The following is a 24786-nucleotide window of genomic DNA, read 5'->3' as shown; positions in this document are numbered from 1 at the left end:
CCATGAACTTTTGTGACTGTCAAATACACACTATGAAATTTATTGGATACAATAACAGCAACAATAACAACTGACAACGACATATTTGGATGGATAAGTTGATAAGACCGTCTACCTCTCCAGCACTGCTTCGTTAATCCGATGTTCAGACAAGTTACGTGTTTTCTGATTATTCAATACATACAAAAAAGATCTATAAATTTTATCTCAGGTAGTTTTCACATGTTTGAAGTTGAAAAAAGAACTGGGTCAACGATCAAAATACCACATTCAAGAACAATGACTTGACTAAAACATAAAAGGAAAAACATTTGGGTCACGAGAGTTTCAGCAAGAATTAATACAAGTTATTATTCAGAATTAAAGATGACACTAAAAGTTGCAAAGATTAAAAAAAAATAATAATAAGGAATTGAATTTTTTTTTTGCAAGACATATTGTATTTGTAATGTTTTGAATCTGAGTGGAAGTCAAACAGACGGACTGAGGTTACTGCAAAGGACAGAAAAGAGATGGGTTTTAATACATATTCTAGTTCCATTAACAATAATATATATTTCAACACGGGTGTTGTAATACTGTTTCTGTTTTCATCACAAAGTTGATACTGATGAAGCATTTTCTGAAGGGTTCTTGGACTCCATGTTTCATTATTGCACGGTGATTGTTTACATAAGCTGCATAGCTGATGCAAGTGTGTGTCCTGATGTGAGCTGAATGTTTCTTGAATTTAGGGAAAAATGCACCGCGACAAAATGAAATGCTACGCTCAAATGAGATGACATTATGATTAGCCGACGCTAGGAAAAAGCTATAATAGGCTAACGCTGAATCAGAAAGGGCTAACTAATATTCACATATTTCCAAAAGGGTCTAGATTTGACAAACGCCGTTAGCCAAAGCTTAAAAAGGATGGGACCAGAAGAGGATGAGATGGCTTATTGTATGTAAAAAGTGGTTTATTTATGATCAAAAAAGATAAACTTTTATTAACAAATAGCTAAAAAGATGGCAACGTGATGCTAGCTTGTGCTACCTTATGTTTTGCAAATGCTAAAAACAGTTCAATTCATTTTGGAAATGGCTAACAGACGCTAACAGCTTCTACCAGGCTAATCTTGGAGAACAAAGCAAAGTGTTGAAATGTTGTCTAAATGTTGCTAAAAACAGAATAAATGGCTATATGATGCTAGCTTGTGCTATATTATGTTTTTCAAAGATTTAAATGTTGAAATGTTGTCTCAATGTTGCTAATAAAAGAATATATGCTACACAATGCTAGCTTGTGCTCCATTATACTTTGCAAATACTTAAAATAGTTTAATTGATATTGAAAATGGCTAACAGAAACGAACAACTTCTATCGGGCTAATCGTGGAGAACATATCAAATGTTGAAATGTTGTCTAAATGTTGCTAATATAAGAATAAATGCTATACGATGCTAGCTGGTGCTACATTATAATTTGCAAATACTTGAGATAGTTTAATTCATATTGGAAATGGCTCACAGAAACTAACAGCTTCTATCAGGCTAATAGTGGGGAACAAAGCGTTAAAACGTTGAAATGTTGTCTAAATGTTGCTAATAACCAAATGAATGGCTATATGATGCTGGCTTGTGCTTCATTATATTTTTCAGACATAAAATAATTCAATTCATTTTCAAAATGGCTAACAGCCGCTATCAGGCTAATTATGGAGAACGAAATTAAATGTTAAAATGTTGTCTATATGTTGCAAATAACAGAATAAATGCCACACGATTCTAGCTTGCGCTACATGAAGAAGAAGTATTTTTCAAATACTTAAAATAGTTCAATTAATTTTGGAAATGGCTAAAAGACGCTGAGTTAAAAGAGTTTTCCAGAAGCATGTCAGCAACACCCAACCAAATCACCATAATAGGCGATGAGTGTCTTCACTATCTGATAAAAACTTTTTCCAGCGCCCAAAATAACATTATCAAGGAACGATTTCCTTTCCTTTTTTCTTGCAGGATTCAGGGAAAATCCCAACAACAACCAAAAAAAAAAAAACCAAAGAACCAGTCTGCGTCCGTGGGAGAATCAGTATCTGCTGCCAGATGTTGAAGGTGTAGGCCGGTGCTCACCCGGGAAATAAGATCCGCTCCTCTCAGGCAAAGTACGCATAGAGAAAGATGTTAATGCTGACCAGCAGGAGAGCGTTAGCGCAGCAGAACCTGGACCAGAAGACGCTCTCCCTGACGCTGGGAACCCTCGGAGCCGGAGTCCCCTCGGATTTCTGCAAGGCGGCGACGCACTGGCCTGCCCGGCGACCGCAGCACGTCAACGGACGCCTGGACTCTGAGTCTGCGGCGTGACACACACAGGAAGTTACTCAGCCGCTGACGATAACGGCCCGTACGGGATTATTCATCACATGACGTCGGATTTTATTTCATTTTCATTTTAGCGTCACCTTGAGAGTCACGGCGGCTGACAGAAGACACCTTCTGCAAAGGGATTTCTCCCGGGGATTCCTCGGTCAGCGTCCACCAGGTCAGGTGACGCACCTGGGAAAACCAGGAGGAGGAAATGTCGGTCGCCATTTGCTTTTTAAGGCCAGCAGATTAAAGCAAATAAGACGTTGATTCGAAGTAAATCTGACGTCGGAACAACCACATAAGGAACCCGACTGTTTTTAGAAACATGCATTTCTGCTAAGAATGTAGCAGTGAAATTGAATAATAATATCATAAAACTAATACCAATAATATTAAAACAACTACAATTATAATAAATATAAGAATTAACAATACTAATATAAGAATAAAAACAACTTTATTTATCCCGGAGGAAATTGTTGTGCTGGAGTTTCAAGTAAAACATAACAATAATAAATGATAGTAGGAAGGAGGGAGAATAAGAAATACAAATAAAACTACAAAGAGTCAAAATCAAGGCTATAAAGCGTTTTAAGGTCTTAAAAAGTACAAAGATTTGAATATTTGAATATTTGAATTGAATAAAGATATGAATATTTGAATATACAAAATACAATAAAATAGTAGTTCAATATCATTACTATTCAAAGAAGTAACCTCAATAATCTTATTAATCGTAATAATAATAATCTTAATAATAATAGTAATAATAATAGTAATAATAATAATCTTAATAATAATAGTAATAATAATAGTAATAATAATAATCTTAATGATAATAATATCACTATTAATAGTAGTAACCTCAATAATCTTATTAATTTTAATAATAATAATCTTGATAATTCAATAGTAATAATAATAATCTTAATGATATTGATATCACTATTAATAGTAGTAACCTCAGTAATCTTATTCATCGTAATAATAATAATCTTGATAATAATAGTAATAATAATTAACAGTAATATTAATAATCTTAATGGTAATAATATCACTATTAATAGTAGTAACCTCAATAATCTTATTAATTGTAATAATAATAATCTTAATGATAATGATATTGTTATCATTGTTATGATTTTATAATTATTATTTTAATTAATTGGATTAATTACTGAAAATTGGAGCAATAAAGCGGTATATTATATTAGATTTTTATCATTTTTTATTGTCACTATTCTTTTCACCTGAAGAGGCAAAGCTGTTTGATGAAAATGTCTGTTTTTCTTGTTTTGTTTAATTTTTCACTTAAAAAAATAAACTGCGCCCGGCCTTGTATCCACATCAGGGTGAGGAAATGTTTACGCGAGTCACACGGCTGTATATCAATCTTGGCGGGGGTTGCTATTCTTTTAAACAGTGAAGCCGTGTTTAAAAATTGTCAAAGAGGCTGGAGCCGCGCCGGAGGCTTTTTCAAAACACGGAACGAAACGTGTGCAATTGCAGGAATGCGGCATCCAGATCTTAGGATTTGGACATCGACGTGACCCAAAGGTCAAGCTGCGGAAAATCCAGATCGCACATCCACCGTTCCGTCGCGGCGACGCTCCTTATATCGGTTTAATCGACGATACGTCGCTATATCCGCACCTGTTCCTGGCTGGGCGGAGGCGTGAGCAGCGACACGACGGCGACCACGATGACGGTGAGGCCGCAGAGCAGAATGGCGAAATGGAGGTAGTGGACGCCGCGCAGCACGGCGGGCGCCGAGTCCACCACGCCGCATCTGGGAGGCGGGAAAGCGAACTCCAGCACCATGCGACACACACCCACCACCAACCCCACCATCAGGCCCCAGAATGCACCCTGGAAAGAAAACAAAAAAAAAAACACGTACACATACCGGTTGCGCCGCATGCCGGGTTGGAAAAACACGTTTAATTCCCGTCAGCATTTCTAGCTCACAGACGTGTTTTTTTTACTTTCCCACCCCGGTAATCTGTCACCGTCAGGTCACTTCTCACATAGGTGCTCGCACGTGCACGGACGCAAAATAGCTCCGCGACTCGTCCGCTCAGCCGTCGGCGAAGAATGCCATCGGTGCGGTTCGACTCCGTCGCCTTGCAGAGGAATCGATCCGTTTCTCAAGAGCGAGGAAAACGGACGATTGGATTCGGAAGCGGAAATAAAAAAATACATAAAAAAGCTTTTTCGGAGCGCTTTCAAAAGTCCTCTATTTGATTCCCGCGGTAACGGAGACGGCGACTGACGTCTTCGCTGTTTTCTGACATTTATCGCCTCAGACGAAGCAAACCGACATAAAAACTTTTCTCTCTTTGATCGTAAAACGTCATGTTAAACAAGATATAACATCATAACCGCACACGTATGAGGGTAATTACACGGCGCCCTCTGAAAGCACGTGGTGTCCCGATTTAAATATACTGCTCAAAAAAATAAAGGGAACACTTGAACAACACAATGTAACTCCAAGTCAATCCCACTTGTGTGAAATCATAGTGTCCACTCAGGAAGCAACACAGATTCATTTGGACTTGTTTTAAGGACATTACATCAAAGTTGGATCAGCCTGGAGTTTGTTTTTACACTTTAATTTGGAGTGTGATTCCTAATCCAGACCTCCATGGGTTGATACAATTGATTTCCATTGATCATTTTGTTGTGATTTTGTTGTCAGCACATTCAACTGTGTAAAGAGCAAAGTATTTCATCAGAATATTTCATTCATTTAGATCTAGGATGTGTTTTTTTAAGTGTTCCCTTTATTTTTTTGAGCGGTGTATGTCAGCGTTATTTGTTCTCCAGCGCGCCTGCGGTTTTTGACACGCTACCGTGTTTAACCTTTGACCCCGCCAGTCTAATCGGTCTTCTCTGTTTATTTTTAAACTCTCCTTTGCATATCCAGGTCAGAGTGATTATATTGTTCCGGCCGCTATTTTTCTGTTTTTTTTTCCGTTTCTTTTTTTTATTTTCACATTCTACAGAGCGATCGGGCCCGACGTTTCATTTACGCAGGTGTAAAAAAAAAAAAAAAAGCTTTTCTTTTTGTAACGGTGATATTTTTATTTTCTATTTCTATATTTTTCTGATAGTTATATATCTTACTGCTTATACCTCTACTGGACGAACCACTTCCTGTGTGACAATTGAAATTTCCCCACTATGGCACAATTGGGGGAATATTCTATTCTTGCAACCCAAGGCGAGTTGATCATGCAAACATATTAATTCATTCATGAATTCATTATCTACGCCGCTAATACTGGATTCAGGGTCCTGTGGACGCCGTTGCTAGCGGACCCGTCCACACATGGAGACACACAACCATCCACCCTCACACTCACATCCTAAAAACATCAGACGATCCACTCTCTCATTCATACGTCCATTGAAAATGTACAACTTTTCACTTGAGTCTGGCCAATTTAGGGTCTCCGACGCACCTCCAGCATGTTTTTGGACGGCTGGAGGAACGTGGAGACTCCAACCAGGGAGCTTCTTGCGCCGCCGTGCCGTCTGCAAACACATTATCTTTATCCCCGTGTGTGTGTGTGTGCTTGGGTGCCAGCTGGCAGTCGGGAAAACGAAAAAGCACCAGGATGTTTTTCTTGCGAGCTACTTGAAGAAAGGGAAGTAGGCAGAGGAAGAACACGTTTCATTTTGGTGCCGAGCCAAAGCCTTGAATTCACTTTTTTCATTAAATTTCGCAAACAGGCCTCAGGCCGCGGCTTCTACGACAGCCTTTTTCGTAAAGGTCCGTGTCTTGCAAGAGAGGCGTAAGAGTCTCCGTGGTAGTAAAATAGCCTGCCGGCCAAAAAAGAGACACGCCCGAGACTTGCTCCACATTCCCAGGAACCGTTTCTTGGCTGTTAGAAAGCTGTGTTTACTTGCAGTTGACACATTTTTAAACCTCACAACAGAAGAACCTGTTAACAGTGCTGTTATTCTCGTCCACTCGCCGGTCATCACGCAGATTATTTATGAATGTGAGCAACAGCGTGGGCTCGTTGCAGGAGGGGATAAACAAAGCGCTGGAATGACGCGCAAATACAGGAGGCATGTTTGCACTTAGTGGGACCCATGTGACACTAATAAAACAGAAAACCCACGCAGCCCGAATGAAAGGAAAAATCGCAGCGGAGAGAAAAACCATTGCGTTCTGGAGCCCTGGAGGCAGATCGACTTTAAAACTGAGCTGGGAATGCTAAGTTCCCTCCTGCGAGCTGAGCGGCCCGTTTGTCGAGTCAGCTGTTTCAAAGAGAGCGTTCGAAGACAAAGACGCGTTCTGTTTTTGTGAGGAAGTATGTGAATAATCAGTTGTTCGGGAGGACTGTGTTAAAAAGAAGGAAGTGTTTCAAAGCCTTTCAAAAAATTGCATTCCTTCGCAGGTCCGAGCTGCAGGACTGCTTTGCTTCACTGAAATTTTTAGAGAAAATATGAGTACTACAGATGCAGTATTTGCTTCAAGAGTACTAATTGAGAAGTACAAAGAAGGCAAGAGGGAGCTGCATTGTGTTTTTGTAGACCTAGAAAAAGCATACGACAGAGTGCCAAAAGAGGAACTCTGGTATTGTATGAGGAAGTCTGGAGTGGCAGAGAGGTATGTTAGAATGGTGCAGAACATGTATGCTCGATGTGAGACAGTGATGAGGTGTGCTGTAGCTGGGACAGAGAAGTTCAAGGTGGGGGTAGGACTCCATCAGGGATCAGCTCTGAGCCCCTTCTTGTTTCCAGTGATGATGGACAGGCTGACAGATGAGGTTAGACAGGAATCTTCAAGGACCATGAAGTTTGCAGATGATATTGTGATAAGTAGTGAGAACAGGGAAAAGGTTGAGGAACATCTAGAGAGGTGGAGGTATGTGCTGGAAAGAAGGCTAATCGCACCAAGACAGAATATATGTGTGTGAATGAGAGGAACTCGGGTGGAACGGTGAGGCTACAGGGAGTGGAGATCAAGAAGGTGGAGGATTTCAGGTACTTGGGGTCATCAGTCCAGTGAATAAGAGAGTGGAAAAGAGGTAAAGAAACGGGTTCAAGCAGGTTGGAAAGGGTGGAGAAAAGTGTCAGGGGCACGAAGAGATAGAAGAACATCAGCCAGATTGAAAGGAAAGGTGGAGGAGACAGTGGTGAGACCTGCAGATGATGGTGTATGGTCTGGAGACAGTGGCATTGAGAGAAAAGACTGGAAGCAAAGCTGGAGCTCGCAGAGATGAAGATGTTGAGGTTCTCTTTGGGAGTGACCAGGATAGGATCAGGAATGAGTCCATCAGAGGGACGGCACACTGAGATGGTTGGCTCATGGACAGAGGAGGGATTGTGAATATATTGGTAGACGGATGCTGGAATTGGAGGTCTAGAGGAAGATGAAAGAGAAGATTTATGAACGTAGTGAGAGAGGATATGAAGGTAGTTGGTTTGAGAGAGGAGGATTCAGAGAGTTAGATTAGATGGAGAAGGTGGATTCACTGTGGAGACCCCTGAAGGGAAAAGCCCAAAGGAAAATAATTAAATTTGGTGCAGGACATGTATGACCGAGACAAAGTGATGACTGAGATAGTTTGGACATTGGACATGTTTTGGAGAAAATACACAGTTTCACATTTTTAGATCTTTTCCCTGTTATTTACCAACAATGTCCACCTCTCCAGCAAACGTGATTTGGTTGCACAGGCAGGCGGACCATCGTTGGGGAAAATGGCTTCCCAGAGAACGGTGCCGGGACGCTTTCGTGAATGTTTGGGCGAGTCCTTGTTACCTGCTCGTTGGTCCGCTTCCAAAACACAGCCAGCGTGAAGACGGCGGTGACGGGCGGAGCGAGGTAGCTGGTCACCGACTGGATGTAAACGTATAGCTGCCCGCTGTTCGCCGACTGGAGGATGGGGATCCACACCACGCTCACCACCACCAGGATCACCGTCACGATCCTCAGACACACACACAAAACACACCACTGGGACCCTCGCTTGCAAAAACCAACCCAGGAACAAAACTGTTTTAAATGATTTACTTTCAGAATCCCTTGTTTTATTGAATTGCACTCAGAAATGATTCAACGCCTGTAGGAATATCTATGTTGATTAAGTATTCATTATCCGAAAAGCTTATCCTGCACTCAGGGTCGCAGGGGGCGCTGGAACCTATCCCAGCTCTGATTGGACGAGAGGCGGGGTTCATCCTGGACCAATCACAGGGCCACATATAGAGACATGCAACCATTGTGTTTTAAGTGTTTTAAAACACTTTATAGCCTTGACTTTGACACTTTATAGCTTTATTTGTATTTCTTATTCTCCCTCCTTCCTACTATTATTTATTATTGTTATGTTTTACTTGAAACTCTGGCATAACAATTTCCTTTGGGATAAATAAAGTTGCTATTATTCACCCTCTCATTGACAAGTCATATAGACATAGAAAATTAACTTTTCCTTGTCTTATTTATTGTGTTTGGGAAAAAAACATTTCCAGCACGTATAACTGAACGTTACCGGTATGTATTTAAAAGTTAAAAAAAAAAAGTTTCTGTGTAAATATCTCATATTACAATGTGGACACCTGTGGCTTATAGACGAGGCTGGCCTATATATGTACACATAGATTTATTTAGTTATTTTAAGCCAGTGCGGCCTATATTCAGGTGTACTCAAAAATTTAGGAAAAATGTAATTTAAAAATGTAATTAAAATTTAATTTAATAAACAAACAAACAAACAAACAAATAATCAAAATTTAAAATAATAATAATTATATATATATATATATATATATTTAGAGAGAGAGAGCGGGATTAACTATATTGATAGAAACCTCACGTTTGATACGTATTGATCATATTAGTGATCGGGGTCGAGCAGTGTGTGGTGGGCCGCCCTCCACCAAGTGTGCGCTCTTCTTTTGTGTTGTAAATAAGTGCTCGTGCCTCAGGTTATCTGCTGATTACCTTTTCAGGTTGGTTTTTGACCTTTTGGCCTGTTTACCTTTAAAAACAAATCCCCCCCCGAGCCAAAAATGTGCTTCTCCTCCAGTTTCTACCCTGTAACATTTGTGTCTGAGTGCGTGAAACAGTGACTATTCACACCTTGACACAATATTTGTTCATCTCTTAAGTTCTGGGATTTTGAGTGAATGTGAAAGTAGGTCAAATATGGATGGTTGTAACCTAGATTACCTACTGATTTACATGTCAGGCGGGTTTTGAGGTCTCAAGCCCAGATCTTCAACGACGCCGATGGATTTCCATACCTGCCGACCAGCAGCAGCTCCCTCTCGGAGGCGCGCGGCCGCTGCTTCTTCCAGATGTCCATGGTGAACAACGTGGAGCTGCTGTTGAAGATGGAGGTCAACGATGACATCAGAGCCGCCATCATCACCGCTATCATGAGGCCCCGCAGGCCTGGCGCGTAAACACACAAGTGAAAAAGCAGGAAAGTCAAACTTTACTGGAGTAAAAACACAGAGAAAGCGTGTGTGTGTGTGTGTGTTTTGAAACACTCTCACCGCTCGGCATGAGCTCAATGACGAGCTTGGGGAAGGCGATGTTGGAGCATCCCACCTCGGCTCCGCACACCCGCACACACTCCTCCGGGTCGACGCAGCCCACCGAGTCTGAAAGCAGAGCGGGATCTCGCTCATTCACAACTCACTCCGGTTCTACTCATTCACTGGAGATCCAACATTCATTCATTCATTCATTCATTCATGACTGGACCTGCAGCCACGCTGCCATTGGGTGAGAGATGGGGTTCACCCCGAACCATCCAATCACACGGCCGCATATAGAGACGTACAACCACTCATTCACACAGGAAATAACCTAGCTATTCGCTCACTCCTTCACACGCCAAATAGACCATTCTCATTAACACGCAATATCGAGTCATACATAGATTCGCATGTAACATAAAAAACATTCATCCCCTCATTCATGTTATGTACAGATAAATAATAATTCACCCTCTCGTTCATACATCATAAAATAATCATTCACACGGCGTATGTAATGATATATGTCATTCACACATCATATGGACATGCAACCATATAAACATATAAAGATGAACAGCTGTTCATTCATTCATTCGTACGTCGTGTAAACATACGATCATACGATCAAAAAAAAAAAAAAAAAAAAAACCTCACTAACCCAAGCTTACTGTTCTGTATATTTCCTGTGCATCGTGTATTTGCAGTCCCTATGTCCTCTATTGTAAGTCGCTGTGGATAAAAGCGTCTGCCAAATGCAATGTAATGTAATGTAATGTAATGTAATCATTCACGCTCTCATTCATTTACATGAAACGGACACGTTTGGTTTGTTTTCCCCGACAGCTGGTATTGAACATGAGGGACCCAGATCTTTTCTGCTGAGCTTCTTTCCTAGAAGCCCTGGCAGAAGCTTTCCGGGGAGCAGTGGAAAATTTCCCGTGTTTTCCTGTGTTTTCCACATGTCCTGCAGAGGAGGGGCGGCCGTCGGGCTTCCTGACCCCGTTGTGCTACATGTCCTCGCAGAGCATTAACCAACATCTGCGGGAAACCCGAGATGCCCTCCGGTGTTTTATTGCAGAGGGAAAACAAAGAGGGGACTGCTTTATCTGTTTGCTGGTTTTCAGCCATGGCCTCCTTTCACAGTGAGGACTCATTCCGGAAAGGCCTCACAGGAGGTTTCCAGCAATAAACCCAAATTAAGACCATGAAAGAAACTTTTTTTTTTAGGTTAAAAACAGCGTGAAAAACACTAAAATCCAAGTCTTCTTTTCTTTCCTCAGAAATGGGGGTGAAAAACATAATCCTCCCCCCCGTGTGCAGCCCGGAGGGTGGAGTCCCGGTCTCCGACCAACTACCGGACGCTCCGCCTCTCCGCAGCCGGCGAACGAGCTTCCGCTGCCGGCATTCCATCGCCCACCGCGCCGGGAACGAAAACACGGACGGTGATTGACTGCCGAGTGAAAGTTTACTTCCGGTCCCGCCCGGCGGCTCGGAATTTACAGCCTCACGGAGAAAGAAGAAGCAGAAGAAGAGAAGGAGAGAGAGAGAGAAGTGTCTCGTCAGCAGAACCGCCGCTAGACGCCCGGTCGTCTGACGCCGCGTCCGGGCGGATCATCCCCCGGTCCTGCGCTCCTCACCCCCGCGCAGGTGGAAGGCGTGGCTCCGGCGTTTTCGTCCCGACACCACCTGGGAGTTTCGGGTGTCCGAGGGTGCCGTGAACGCCTCACGGCTCCACTCGCCATGGACCGACTCGCCGGGTCGCACTTTTCTTGAACTTTCCCCGCGTGGAAACCGGGTCATTTTCCCTCGGATTTTTTTGTTTTTTACCCTCCCCGGGGAGCCATGGCGCTGTCTCAGATCCAATGCCTGGACGAGCACCACGTCAACTGGCGTGTAAGCGAGAGCAAACCGGAGTTCTTCTACTGCGAGGACCAGCGGCTGGCGCTGGAGGCGCTGGTCGCCCGCGGCCGTGATGCGTTCACGGACCTCCTCCGCCAGCGCGGCGTCCGGGGCTTCCTGTCGGAGCCGGAGCTGGAGCGCATCGCTCGGACAGCCGAGGCGTACCGGCCCGGGCATGAGCACCACGAGAAGCCCGCCACGCCGGTGACCGGGAACGTCACCCCCGGGTCCGGGGAGGACGCCGCCGGGGACGGGGAGGTGTCCCTGCAGTACTGGCCCGACCGCTCCGAGGCCTCGGTGGCGGAGCTGGATCTCGGTTGGCCGGACGCCGTCGCCTACCGAGGGATCACGCGTGTCACCGTGCACACGCAGCCCCCCAGGGAGGGACAGACGCACATCAAGGAGGTGGTGCGCAAGAGCATCGCGTCTGCGCAGAAGGTGACCGTCCTGTTGGTTCTAATGTCAAACAAAGTCAAATGCACACAGATGAACTCGTTTGTCAGTATTTTTGATATAATGTTTGAGCATCACACGACCCAGGGGAATGTTTGCACACTTGTGCAGGAGGATTCAAAAGTGTGAACATAGGCCAACCAGAGCTTGCAGGTAAAATCACCTGTGGGGAAAGTTGACGCTGTAAATGAACCTTATTGATTTTGCACAGGCTTCTGGTGTTTACTGTAACCCTCCTGTCTTGGAACAAGACAATTTAATCCCGCTAACACACATTTTTAAATGAGATCCACTTGAATATCAAATTGTATCCTGTCTGTTTTTGTTTTTTGTTTTTTTCCATCCTTGCCCTCACATGTTGCCCTCGGGTTCCTCCACATGCCGAGGCAAGTCTGCTCTTGTTGCCTGGAAAAAAGGGCTGATGTTGGATGGAGGTGTGATGCAGCGTCTACGCCGCTCCCGGGGTCGTGACTACGGAGAGGAAATATGAACCGCAGGCTGGCGCCCAGTCTGCCAAATCTATTCTCTCCAGAATAAGCCCACTTTATTTTTGCTAATGTTCTTAAACTTTTGAGGAGGGCGGTTAAGTGAGGTGTTAACTACAGTGACTGAAGTTATTTTGCTCTAATTAACAACTCAGCTGATGGCAAACTTTAGTTAACAGGCGTCGCGGCGTGAAGAATGCCGCGCCGTGACTCAGACCGGCCCTGCAGTGATTCCTGAGCCACGTCGCTCTTTGTCATCGCTTAAAAAAAAAAAGGCAGATTTCCTCTTGAGATTTGTCTTTTATGCGGCTGCAATCAGACCCGCTCCCACAGGAAACGCTAACACCGCTTTGTGTGTGATTCTAGGTGATAGCGGTGGTGATGGACTCGTTCACGGACGTGGATATCTTCCGGGACCTGCTGGACGCGGCGTACAAGCGCCGCGTTGCTGTGTACATTATCATCGACATGGCCGCCGTGCCATGCTTTCTTTCCATGTGTGGCAGAGCTGATATGCATCGTGGACATTTGAAGGTACGCAGGCAGGCGTAGGACAAAACAGAAAATGTTAAAACAAAACCCTTTTGGATGCCAAAAAAAAAAAAGGGTTGTGACCAAAGAGGGTGCAGCACGTTTTTTTGCCCACAGGACCTAATAAACACGCCGCGGCGAGCCGCATTTACACATCAGTCATCATTTGTCTGCGCTGAACTGGTTGAGGCAGTAACAGAAAATAATTTCCTCGGTAAATACACCTCACCGAAGGCCAGACAGACAGTAAGCGCATTCCCGTCTCGCCTGCGGGCAATCAGACAAGCAAATCCTCTCCGCCAGTAATGCCCTCTCTTTTTATTTATCTCTCTCAAAGCACTTCTTTAAACTTCTTTCTTTTTTTTTCCCTCTCTGCCGTCACCGCGAGCGCTTTACGGCCTTCCACGGTTTGCGTCTCCTGTGAGATTTCACACAGAACACTTACTCACAAGGTAATGTTCCGGCTGCGACCCCACCCTTATCACAGGGCCGAAGACAAACACGGCAGGGTGTGTCGCACGAGCGTGCACATACCGTGCGCGGTCCCTGCTCTAACCTGCGTATTCAGCAAACGCCGCCGTCCCAGCGCCAGAACATTCTGACCGGAGATGCTCGGAAACCGATTCTTCATCCTCGGCCGTGTCAACGCTGCTCCTGACGTTTTTCCTTTTTCCTGCACGATAACTTCCTCAAATCAAGGTTAAGCCGAAACCCCCTCCCTCTTTCTTTAAAAGTGTATTCCATCTATATCTGTGCAGAATCTGCGCGTGCGCTGCTGCGGCGGCGTGGACTTTTTCACGCGGTCGGCGCAGAAGGTGCGAGGTTCCCTGAGCCAGAAGTTCCTCCTGGTGGATGGAGACAGAGCCATCTCTGGTTCCTACAGGTGAGCTGTGCTGTGTTGGCGTCCATAAAAAGAGATTTCAGGCTTCCTATGCTGACAGATCGTCGTCACTGACGCTTTTAGGATCTTCTGATTGGATCTAAATGTGACGGCGTGGTAGCTTTCGACCCCCAGTGTGCAAAAAAAGCTCTTCTAACCGTTGGAGCCCCCAGCTGAGGAGCAGAGTGGCGTTCAGCGCCGAAGCGCCGGTTTGTTTTCCTCAGGAATGCAGAAAATTAACAATTACCAAATCCAGCTCGCCATACCTAAACAAAGCGGTCACGCCGAGTTGCCGACATGTGACCTTTTATGTATTTTTTTCCCCGTGAGAGGAAATAAAATAGTCTTAACTTTGCCGGGTCTGTTCATTGTTCACTATTATTTGATTTTGTCCAATTTGTCTTATTATGGAGCAAAATAAATCAAGGTTAGCCTTGTTAGCTGGACAGAACAGTCTGTAAATGTCACTTTAACAGTCGCAGCTCTTAAAAATGTGTAACCCAGGCGTTAAAACAGCACTATTTTATTTTTTTTCTTTAATAGTTTCTTTTAAATTGGTACATTGTTGTACGGTGTCTTAGTGTTGAGTAAGGCAGCTAAAATAAAATATGCTATTATTGTTTTTATGACGTGTCCAAAAGGGACAAATATGTAGAAATATTATGCATCGCGTCCTGGACGGCAACCCGTGTTCAAAATTTAAATTGGAGACAACGTGATGGAATCATGTGATTTGATTAAAAAAAGCCCAATGGGATTCACGACCTGAGGGTCACTTAAAATAATTTACCGGTAATTCTCTTTTAAAGTCGGAGATATTTCAAGTGTTCGGACGCAGCAAGTCGGGTAGATTTAAAAAGCCGGGGGACGTGAAGCCGATCCAAAGGGAAGCGTTGTGAAATAATGTCTCCGTTTGGATTGGATTTCCAGCTTCACCTGGTCGTCTTCTCGCCTGGACCGCAATCTCATCACGGTGATCACCGGGCAGCCCGTGGAAACCTTCGACCAGCAGTTTCGCGAGCTTTTCCTCCTGTCGCGAGGCGTGTCCCTCGGCAAGGTGCCCATGTCGGACGAACCCGCCCCCGTCCCCGTCCCCCAGGCCGCCCCCGTCCCCGTGCCGGCCTCGGTGGCGAGGAAGCTCATCAATCCCAAATACGCCCTGGTCGCCACCGGAACCCACACGAGTCCCAGCTCCTCGGACCAGAACTCCAGCAACAAGAATTCGCAGAATCCCTCCGGCCTGAAGCTCAGGAAAGGCCGTCTCAAGCATGTTTCCGAGGAGCCGCCGATCCATCCCGGATTGGCCCACCTGGAGAAGGCGTATCTGATTCCGTACCTGCCCACCTGGCCGGAGCCCGACCCCCCGAGCGACGTGATCGGGTTCATCAACATCCGGGACGAAAAGCGAGCGCACCAGGTCCACTTACAGAGGTCGGAGCGCTTTGAGGTCAGCCAGGCTATACGTTTCAGGTCGCCGCTGACGCTCCCCGCCGACACCGACGAGCCCCAGATCGCCGGTGCCGAAAAACCGCAACCTGCCCCTCGGACTACGTGCGCGGCGCCTTCTGCTCCAGACGGCGAAACAGGCAAACCGGCGGAGGAGCAGAAATGCTCAGAACACACCGAAGAAACAGATTCTAAAGAGCCTCCTCCTCCTCCGCAGCCTCACACACCGCCTCCGGCGCAGGACTCGACCGGGACGCACAGTCCCGCACCTGAAAGCGGCGTGACGGCGAACACGCAGCCCGCGGACACGGCAGCGCCGGCTCCCGACGCACCGGCGGTCGCCCCTCCGGTCCCAAAACGCCGCACGCTGCATTTGGTCATAGACGCCGCTCCTTCCGAGCAGACGGGTCCGCCGCAGGTCACGCTGGTGAAGCTGGACCGGGACGACGACCGCCGCGACGGCTCCCCTCGCGTAAAGGTGAAAAAGAGCCGCGCAGATGCGACGCTGGAGAACGGCGGCGACTCCGGCAGCAACGGGAACGACAGCCAAGACAGCACCAAGGTGATGTGCGACCGGGCCGCCCACGAGGACCCTTCCAGCGCTTCCACCACGTCGGAGGACGAGTTCTACGACTGCTCCCAGCAGCAGCAGCAGCTGCAGAGCGACCCGGTGACCAACGGGGTCACGGTGGGGTCGGGCCACGGACACCGGCAAGGGGACGGGGTCAACATGATGGCCCGCTTCTCTCAGAGCATGCTGGATCTGAGGGAGCCCGCCAAGCCGGAGGACTACAATTCCCTTCTCCGCCAATCGCAGCATCTCAGGAGGCAAAGTCACGGCTCCCCGCATCGGCACATCGGACAGGTGAGAGATCGATTTAGTCGAATGTCGATGTTCAACCAATACGTGTCAGGTTGCAGAGAGGTGAAGTATGGAGATACAGATGTAGAAATGACAATTTCCACTAATATCCCTGTTGTTGATGTCAGTCAGATGTTTGCACCTATGTGTTTTCTTTACACAGCAGCAGAAAATGAAGGGGGGAAGAATCCTTTTAAAATTGATTAATGATTAAAAAGGGATAAAATAAGATGTTGCCCTGCATGAATCTGCTTGAAACTGAACTTTAACCAGTTTGGTGATCACAGAGTAGAACATGTTTGATATGGATGAAGGGATCAATCAGTGATTTACTATTATCAATCCGCATTGGTTTCCCGATCGTGCCGTTGGAATCTTTCGACACCATTTACAGCTTTTGAATAGTCAAACTTCAGTTCTTTCTTTTTTCTATTAAACATTTCCATTTGCCAAATCAAAACTCCTATTCACCTAGGAGGGGAAAAAAAAAGTGTAATACTGAGAGCAAATGTTTTTTATCACCTGTTATAATGAATAACAACATACAAGAACAGAGCCTGAGGCAAAAATGAAAATAAAATGTTAGGAAAACGAAGAAGTCTCGCACAGAAAGCCATCAGAAGGGTGTGTTTTCCGCCTGTGGCGCAGCTGCAAGTCACTACTTGCGCGATCTGTGCACAACAAACGCGATTCATCGAAAGTTGCATGTGTGTAAAAATCACCTGGATAGAGGGCGCGGCTGATCATGCCGGGAAGGATGATGAAAATGAAGGGCAGCATCTTCAGATAGGCTGCCAGCAGAGATGCACCTTTGACGTGACTCATGTTTTTGGCGGAGAGGGAACGCTGGACGATCACCTGCGGAGCAAAGGAACACCCTGCTGTTATGAAAGCACCAAACCGGTGGAATCCTAATGGGAGACTGTGATTGGATTTTACACCCGGGGGTGTCAAACGTACGGCCCGCGGGCCAAAACCGGCACGCCAGGGGCTCAAATTCAGCCCGTAAAATAAATCTACAATGTGAAAAACTACATAAAAATCATCAACTACTTTTTGAAATGAAGAAATCTTATATTGTCTGCTAGAGCTGCGCTGTTTTTGTTATTGTTAGCAACATGGCGCAACACCATGTGACTCAGAACTTACAGCAGATGGCAGCAATGCAGATTCTGGGTCTGTAAGTAGCATTTTTACTTCTTGTTAAAAATGTAACTGCTTCTCCGTTTGCCACGACACTCATCAGCAAGATGGCGTTGTCAAAAAAAGGAGAAAAGTGGATATGGAGTGTAGGGCTTTCCTGGAAAAATGGACCACTTCTTATTTTTTCATTGGGGTTACTTAGAAACCTGTACGCTTGGTGTGGATGCAGCAAGTTTCGGCGCCACGATGAGACTCGCCGTGGCGGAAAATAAAACAAAATGCACAGAGAACTGAGAAAACAGAACTGAGGCATAATGTTGAAATTGCACTTACTTTTCTTCATGAATCTCAGGTAGCTCGTCATGTACTTTTATTTAACAAAATACCAAATGTGTCTCCGTTTTGGCAAAGAGTTCATGGTCCTTGTTTCTTTGTGGCTGCCTAGCTTCCTGCTAAGACGCTGATCTTGTTTTTATCCGTCAACTGTTTGAATTTATATTGTTTGAGATCACTGAAGTTGAATTTTAAAATCTACTCCACACTATACCGGTGCCAAGTATGTGAGATAAGCCCTCAGGATGCGAAGTGAAACCAAATGAGACGCAGATGTTTCTGTTTAAGCACTTCAAAGTGTTTTGTGCATTGACAGAGTTTTAAAGAAAATACCAGTTAAGCAAAGGAGTACCATCTTCTCTGGACGGTACTCGCCGCTACTTTTTTCACACGCTTTAAACAACAACGCAGCTAATTTATGTTTTTTTTTTCTGGGCTAACGAGGTTCACGCCACCAAAACGTTTAGCCTCGTCATATCGGGCCGATAAAGTGACCCCGAAATTCTGACGCCGTTCGATTCCGACACCGAAGAAGACGACTGTAATAGTTTTAGTGCGCAGGAGGAAGACCAAGATAGAGATCAGCTGGAATATTAATCTTTTTCAGTAGCCTTGTTACAGGCACTGTTCGGAAAAAAAGCATTTCCAGTATGTAAGTGTGGATGTTACCGGTATGTCTTTAATTAAAAGGTTAAAAAGAAAAATTCTGCATAAATATCTCATGTTACAACATGGACACCTGTGTCTTACAGACGAGTGCAGCCTATATACACTGCTCAAAAAATAAAGGGAACACTTAAAAAACACATCCTAGATCTAAATGAATGAAATATTCTTATGAAATACTTTGCTCTTTACACAGTTGAATGTGCTGACAACAAAATCACACACAAATGATCAATGGAAATCAATTGTATCAACCCATGGAGGTCTGGATTAGGATTCACACTCAAAATTAAAGTGTAAAAACAAACTCCAGGCTGATCCAACTTTGATGTAATGTCTTTAAAACAAGTCAAAATGAATCTGTGTTGCTTCCTGAGTGGACACTATGATTTCACACAAGTGTGATTGACTTGGAGTTACATTGTGTTGTTCAAGTGTTCCCTTTATTTTTTTGAGCAGTATATATACACATACATGTATTTATTTAGTTAAGTATTCAGGTGCGCCCAATAGTCCAAAAATCACGGAAACAGTAATGAAGCTAATTGTTTTATTTGCTGTACTGCAGTCAACGGGTTGTAAAATATCAGTTGGATCGTTTTGTATCAGCGTAATTGTGTGGTTTGTCCAAATAAAAACAGTTGCAATCTAAATTTTCAAGGACCGAGGATCGATCCCTGAGGTATCCCTGAATGTTTAACCCTCATGAAACTGACTAGTATTCTCCCTTGTCCAGTTGTTTCAGATGTCCAGATCTCCTGTGCGGGACGGGAGGAGAGGAGCCAAAGTAATCCTGGCTAAACCAGGAAGTTTTCACCGCCCCGCCCGAGCAACGGCACATGTGATTGGAGGACACCGTTACTGGCAGGGGCAAACGCCTCAGCCGGAGGCGACGCGCGAGAATACGAGATCCGGCCGGTCGCCGCGGCGCCACAGCCCGGGCCCTCGGAAGGCCGATCACTCCTTGCAGCAGCAGGTTCCCGTCGCTCCCGCGTTACTTGGAATATCTTTCTCAAGACTGAGCAACTTCAGACAGCTGAAGGCGCGAGGAGCCGGGAGCGAGAAGAAAACGCCTCAGAATAACAAAGCTAACAGGTAAACGTGCGACCTGGACCCGAGGCTTCGGGGAGTTTGTTTATAGGCGGGGAAAAATGCTAAGGTGGCGCATCAATATGGAATCTTCTCTATCTCGGGCATGCATGTCATTTCCTGTTTTCTAGCCACGAGACCGGGTTTGCGACAACTGAGGGTGTGAAGGGTTTGCAGTTTATTTAACAATGAGATTTGAAAGAAACCCTGGTTCGTAGCTTTCAAGTAGCGTCTTGCTGGCGAGGAATTTTACAGGCAGCCTTTTAATATCTGTAAGGATCTTAATCACTTATTAGTGTATATATTTTTTTCCCAGCACACACGAGCACACGTTTGGTTAGCTACTTCCTCTTATGGGTATTTTCTTGACAAAAACGCCACACACACACACACACACACAGCGGTGGCTTATGAAATCCAATGAAAACTCAATGGACGCGTCTGATGACTCCCCTCTCAAATATGTCGAAATCACCTCACGTGCTTTTTGTAGACTTTTTTTTACCATAAGACACGCACCAGTGCAATATATGACAAGCAAAGTCAGGCCGGCCTTTCACTCTTCTCTTGATACTGTGATTGTTACTAAGGATTCGAGGGGGGGGCTTTTGCTCTTGGCTGCTTTTAATAAATCGACGGCGTCTTGTCGACGCGGCAACTCGCTTTTGGAAATATGTTCGCAACGTCAAAACCTGACGGGACCAAGCGTGAATGTTTTTAATAAAAATCATAGATCGTTAACGAAAATATCCCACCTTTGTATCGGGAATCTTGCTGTGTTTTTTAATTTTTTCCATTTTTTGAATTCATCTATCCATTATCTACACCGCCGATCCAGCGCTCAGCCTGCCGCCGATATGAGAGAACAACTTTATTTATCCCGAAGGAAATTGTTGTGCCAGAGTTTCAAGTAAAAACATAACTGTAATAGATAATAGTAGAAAGGAGGAAGAATAAGAAATACAATGAAATATAAATTGTCTTTACGGTTAACTGTAACTACAAAGATTTGATTTGATTTGAAGATTCCCTGCGGTCGAGGGAAGAGGAATTAAAAAGTCTGATAGCCTTTTTAATTACCCGACACCCGATCAATACAACCGTTCGCTTCCTTATTCACACATCTGGGGCATTTTTCTCTACTCCTGAAAAGGGAAATTGGGGAAATTTCAACCGCTCACTGCAGAAAGTAGACAGTGCAAGAAAAATGATCAAGAATAGAAAACTAAAAATGAACAATAGATAGTGTAAACAATATATATAAACAGGTAACGCTTGTATTAACAAGCTGCACCTCATCAATGTGATAATATATAAACTGTATAAACGTGCAACAACAATGGTGTCTGAGTGAGTGAATGGATAAATGAGTAGATGAATGAAAAAGAGCTGTGAGAGTTAAATAGAGGAACGGCAGCTGACAGGAAGGAGCTGCTCGGTGCCGTCGTGATGTTCTGCATGGTTCATCAGAGAGGAAAGCTTAATCCATGCTGTCCCCCTGTTGGAATCGAACCTTCTTGCAGGGAGGCAAAGATATCGGTGGAATCTAGTCATTTCAGGGATTTTAATCAAAAGCTGATTTCAATAAAGGGCCCTCTTAGCTCGGGCTCTCCTGAAGGGTTAGAGGGATTGAGTAGACATCTCCAGCTAAACAATTTGTTATGACCTCAGAGTCCAGGCGGTAAATTATGAGCAGAACCAACAAAAATGGGCATGAAAGGTATAACCAGGTCTCCCCAAAACAGCCACGCTATTAGTGGACTATTTATGGGCTGATTGTGACTTAATCGTTTTGATTCTTAGCCACGGTATCGCTTTAAAACCAAAGCTCTGAAAAGACGGGCCGGTCCGTTTCACCGCGCCCATTCGGAGCCACAGCATTTCAAGCTAAATCGGATTACGAACTCAAATTACATTCTGTGAACGCGGCCTCGCTCGGCTTTGCCGTACCGCGGTTAGAACGGCCGGGGTTTGGTCCGGCTCGGGCCAAAAAGAACACGGCAGCCTGAGCCAGATCAGATCTAAAAATATTTGCTCTGACGTTATTGCTGTATGTGAAGCAGACTCGGCAACGGAAGCGTTTTTCGCTACCTTGGTTCCTTATAGTCAGTCAGTCAGCACGGGGAAACGCTATGTCATCCGTTCGGTAATATTAAAAAGTTTGGGTAGTACGCTCTCAGGAAGGAAGTGAGCGATTGAATCAATTTCCTATCCGCTCCATCTGAGTCAGGGTTCCCAGAGGTGTGTCGAGGCCCTTCCAGGAATTGCAGAGCGAAGCTGCTGCTGCTGCATAATGCATGTATCTGAAAGCGTGCAGGTGTACCTGATCCGTGCACCAGTACCAGGTGGCCAGTATGGTGAGGCCTAACGTCATGCCGGGCCACGGCAGATCTCCGGTGACGGCGTTCCTGAACAGGTGCATGGCGTCCTGTCGAGGCAGGTGGCAGGAGCTGTTCGGGATTATCTTGCTCGGGATGGCCCTGCTGTACACTTGCTCCAGGTTACTGAAGCCGCCGATTTTATTAAACGCTGCGTTCGGGGAACAGTGCAATCATTAGATTTTATTTTCCATGCACCCAAACGGTCGGCGTATATTTATCAGTCACACACACCGGTGATGGTGAGGATAATCGCCCCCACGATCATTATGATGGTCTGCAGAGTGTCGGTGTAGATGACAGCAGCGAGGCCTCCTGGAAGACGGTCCAGAAACACATCTTTGAACACAAACGGGGAAAATCCCAGCAGGTTTTATCGTGTCGTGGAATATGTACCGGCGATGGTGTACAGAGCAGTGACCACCAGCATGAGGACCGTGGACAGGTACAAGTTCCATCCCAGACACACCTGGACAAACAAGGCTCCGGAGTACAGGTCAGTCTGGTGCAAAGGAGAGAAGGCGCGCGTTAACGGGGATGGATTAGGAAATGTTGAATTTGCCGCCGCGCCACGACCGTACCGATATCTTGGTGAAGACGGACAGCAGCAGCGAGAGGACGGCCAGGTACGTTCGAATCCTCTCCCCTCCGAATCTCCGGCCCAGGTACTCCGGCATCGTCACGATCTGCACACACTCGTTTTTTTTTAGCGCGCTTCCTCACCGAACGGGTTTGCTTGTTTTCGCGCATCTGAGGCTTCGGGTGAATTTGCAGGGCGACGTGGATGGACAGGTTGGTTTAATCACGGCTGCTGCAGCGAAACACCCTGCTGGGGAATTTTCTAGGTGGGGAAATGCTTGTAGGGACAATGTCTCGCTCCAGCCAAATGTACCTGCAGAACCAGCCTTAACAAGTAGACACGTGTGTGTGTGTGTGTGTATGTGTGTGTGTGTGTATAAACCGACCCCGGAGGAGATGTAGACCGGCACGAATACCCAGGCCAGAGCCAGCAGCACATAGGTAGCCTGTAAAAATGAGGAATAAAAGCTTTAAAGAGAGAAAGGGGGGTAAGAAGAGTAATCAGATTACTAATCGCCGTCAGTCAGGCGGAAAACATCCGAGCAGTCACGTTCATGAATCGTGCCCGGGCTTTTCTGCTGATGGACTTAATGGACTGATAAATGCCTCTGACTTCACGTGGCAGCTCAGCTATGGTTGCGACACGCGGTTCAAAAAGGAAAAATTCTCATAATTTAACTATAATTCTCGAAAAGTTCATGTGTTTAAGTGGATGTGGGGGAAATTTCATGACTTTGGACGTCACTTTCTCTCAAAAAATACAAAATAGTGGGCATAGATACTGCACTTTTGTGTCATTTCACTGACTCTTCATTAATTATGACACGATATGCAATCTGCAGGATCAAATTCAAAAATGATGCTGCAACTAAACATGTTTTCTGTTCATTGATTTACCAATTATTATTTCCCAGTAGTTGTTTGCGCTGTTAAATGATCAAAGCGACAGACGGGTTCTCAAACCCTGCATATCTGCAGACAGTTTTACATCCAGTTAGCCAAAATAGCTGCCGAGATGTTTGCATTCCGAAAGGAAAAGAGAGGTTCCTTTATCGTGTTGTAATTCAACCAGAAAAATATTTTGGAGCTTTGCCCCCCTGCAGGCCATTCTGCATTAAAACAATGTTACACAGAGCATTAATAATTGCATTAGCAATTAACCTAGCATCCGAGAAATGGGCGCATACGTATGTGTGTGTGTGTGTGTGTGTGTGTGTGTGATGTCTTACATTCCATTCAAAGCCGGTGACAGCGATGCCGCTAGCAGCTCCTGTCCCGGCCAAACCGATAAACAGGCCCGAACCCTCCGAACTGGCGAAGAGAGATGCACCGATCTGCTCACAGACACACACGTCATGAATTAACAGCGTTGCATAAAAACATTACAAAGTCATTATTTGGTTTTGTTATAACAGCAGTGAGTAGTTGTGTGCACACGTTTAAAATTCTAATTTCAGCCATGCTAATAGAGCAAAAGCAAGGCCAGTGCACACTGAGGTTAGCGAATACATTTTTTAGGTTTATCAAAAATAAAAAAAATCTTTTTTTTTAGCTTCAGCTATATAAAGCTCCATCGTTAGGAATGTGAGGTGCATGTTTAATTCTCCAAAGAGTCACGTGGAAAACACACTCCAGCAGAGAAGGACCAAACAAGCCTCAAGATACCTCTTTAAATAAATCTTAAATTCACGTCATCAGCAGTAACACTGATAAATCTATTTGGAACCAGCGTCTTCTGAGGCTTCACCACGTCTTCATTTTGAATAAAGATATTTCCAGCATCAATCACACACACACACACACACACACACGGACACACTCACCGGCCACCAGGCCATGTCCCGTCCAGCCAAGAAATATCCGCTCAGGGTGTTTCTGCTCACCCTGCATGACGACTAACAGAGGATACTTTTCATCTTCATGCGTGTTGCAGATAAACTTGACACACACACACACACACACACACACACACACACAAAACTTACCCAGATGCCCACGGCGAGATTGAGAAGGAAGTATGTTACTATGACGATAATGTCAGAGAAGCTGAAGGACTGCGGCAGGGCATAGAAGTTGGTGGTTGAATTAGACATCCCCAAGGGTTACAGCAATGCACACACACACTCCGATCTCAACGAAACACACACGCTTGTTTCTTCAACTGACCTGTTCCATACACACACA

General features: G+C 45.1%; 2 protein-coding genes across 2 annotated transcripts; one reads left to right on the top strand and one right to left on the bottom strand.

The window, feature by feature from the left end:
* Nucleotides 1–8: 8 nt before the first annotated feature.
* On the bottom strand, nt 9–24786 carry slc5a10 (solute carrier family 5 member 10). The gene is made up of 15 exons (XM_086157553.1): nt 24588–24786; nt 24426–24497; nt 23832–23936; nt 22989–23048; nt 22605–22709; nt 22420–22525; nt 22258–22338; nt 21969–22174; nt 17137–17272; nt 9871–9978; nt 9616–9766; nt 8129–8297; nt 4000–4215; nt 2442–2535; nt 9–2332 (listed from the first exon to the last, which is right to left on the bottom strand). The coding sequence occupies exons 1-15, from the start codon at nt 24693–24695 to the stop codon at nt 2136–2138; spliced, it is 1914 nt and encodes a 637-aa protein (XP_086013679.1). The 5' UTR covers nt 24696–24786; the 3' UTR covers nt 9–2135.
* On the top strand, nt 11266–20392 carry LOC147229068 (protein FAM83G-like). The gene is made up of 5 exons (XM_086157552.1): nt 11266–12195; nt 13062–13229; nt 13985–14109; nt 15037–16417; nt 19293–20392. Exons 1-5 carry the CDS (start codon nt 11701–11703, stop codon nt 19653–19655), a joined length of 2532 nt encoding a protein of 843 aa, XP_086013678.1. The 5' UTR covers nt 11266–11700; the 3' UTR covers nt 19656–20392.

This window comes from Fistularia commersonii, chromosome 12 (assembly GCF_037954325.1).
Source record: "Fistularia commersonii isolate RoL2024-O1a breed Wild chromosome 12, RoL_Fcom_v1.0, whole genome shotgun sequence".
Lineage (NCBI taxonomy): Eukaryota > Metazoa > Chordata > Actinopteri > Syngnathiformes > Fistulariidae > Fistularia > Fistularia commersonii.
Note: the sequence above shows the minus strand (reverse complement) of the source record. Positions and strands in the feature narration are given on the sequence as shown.

What these genes read in the sequence shown, in the direction of transcription:
- LOC147229068 (XM_086157552.1), top strand. Translation starts at nt 11,701, where the DNA reads ATGGCGCTGTCTCAGATCCAATGCCTGGACGAGCACCACGTCAACTGG. An exon ending in GCATCGCGTCTGCGCAGAAG is followed by an intron (nt 12,196 to 13,061) that starts GTGACCGTCCTG and finishes GTGTGATTCTAG; the next exon opens with GTGATAGCGGTGGTGATGGA. An exon ending in GCCATCTCTGGTTCCTACAG is followed by an intron (nt 14,110 to 15,036) that starts GTGAGCTGTGCT and finishes TTGGATTTCCAG; the next exon opens with CTTCACCTGGTCGTCTTCTC.
- slc5a10 (XM_086157553.1), bottom strand. Translation starts at nt 24,695, where the DNA reads ATGTCTAATTCAACCACCAACTTCTATGCCCTGCCGCAGTCCTTCAGC. An exon ending in ATCTCGCCGTGGGCATCTGG is followed by an intron (nt 24,498 to 24,587) that starts GTAAGTTTTGTG and finishes ATCCTCTGTTAG; the next exon opens with TCGTCATGCAGGGTGAGCAG. An exon ending in CAGCCGCGCCCTCTATCCAG is followed by an intron (nt 9,979 to 17,136) that starts GTGATTTTTACA and finishes CTCTGCTTTCAG; the next exon opens with ACTCGGTGGGCTGCGTCGAC.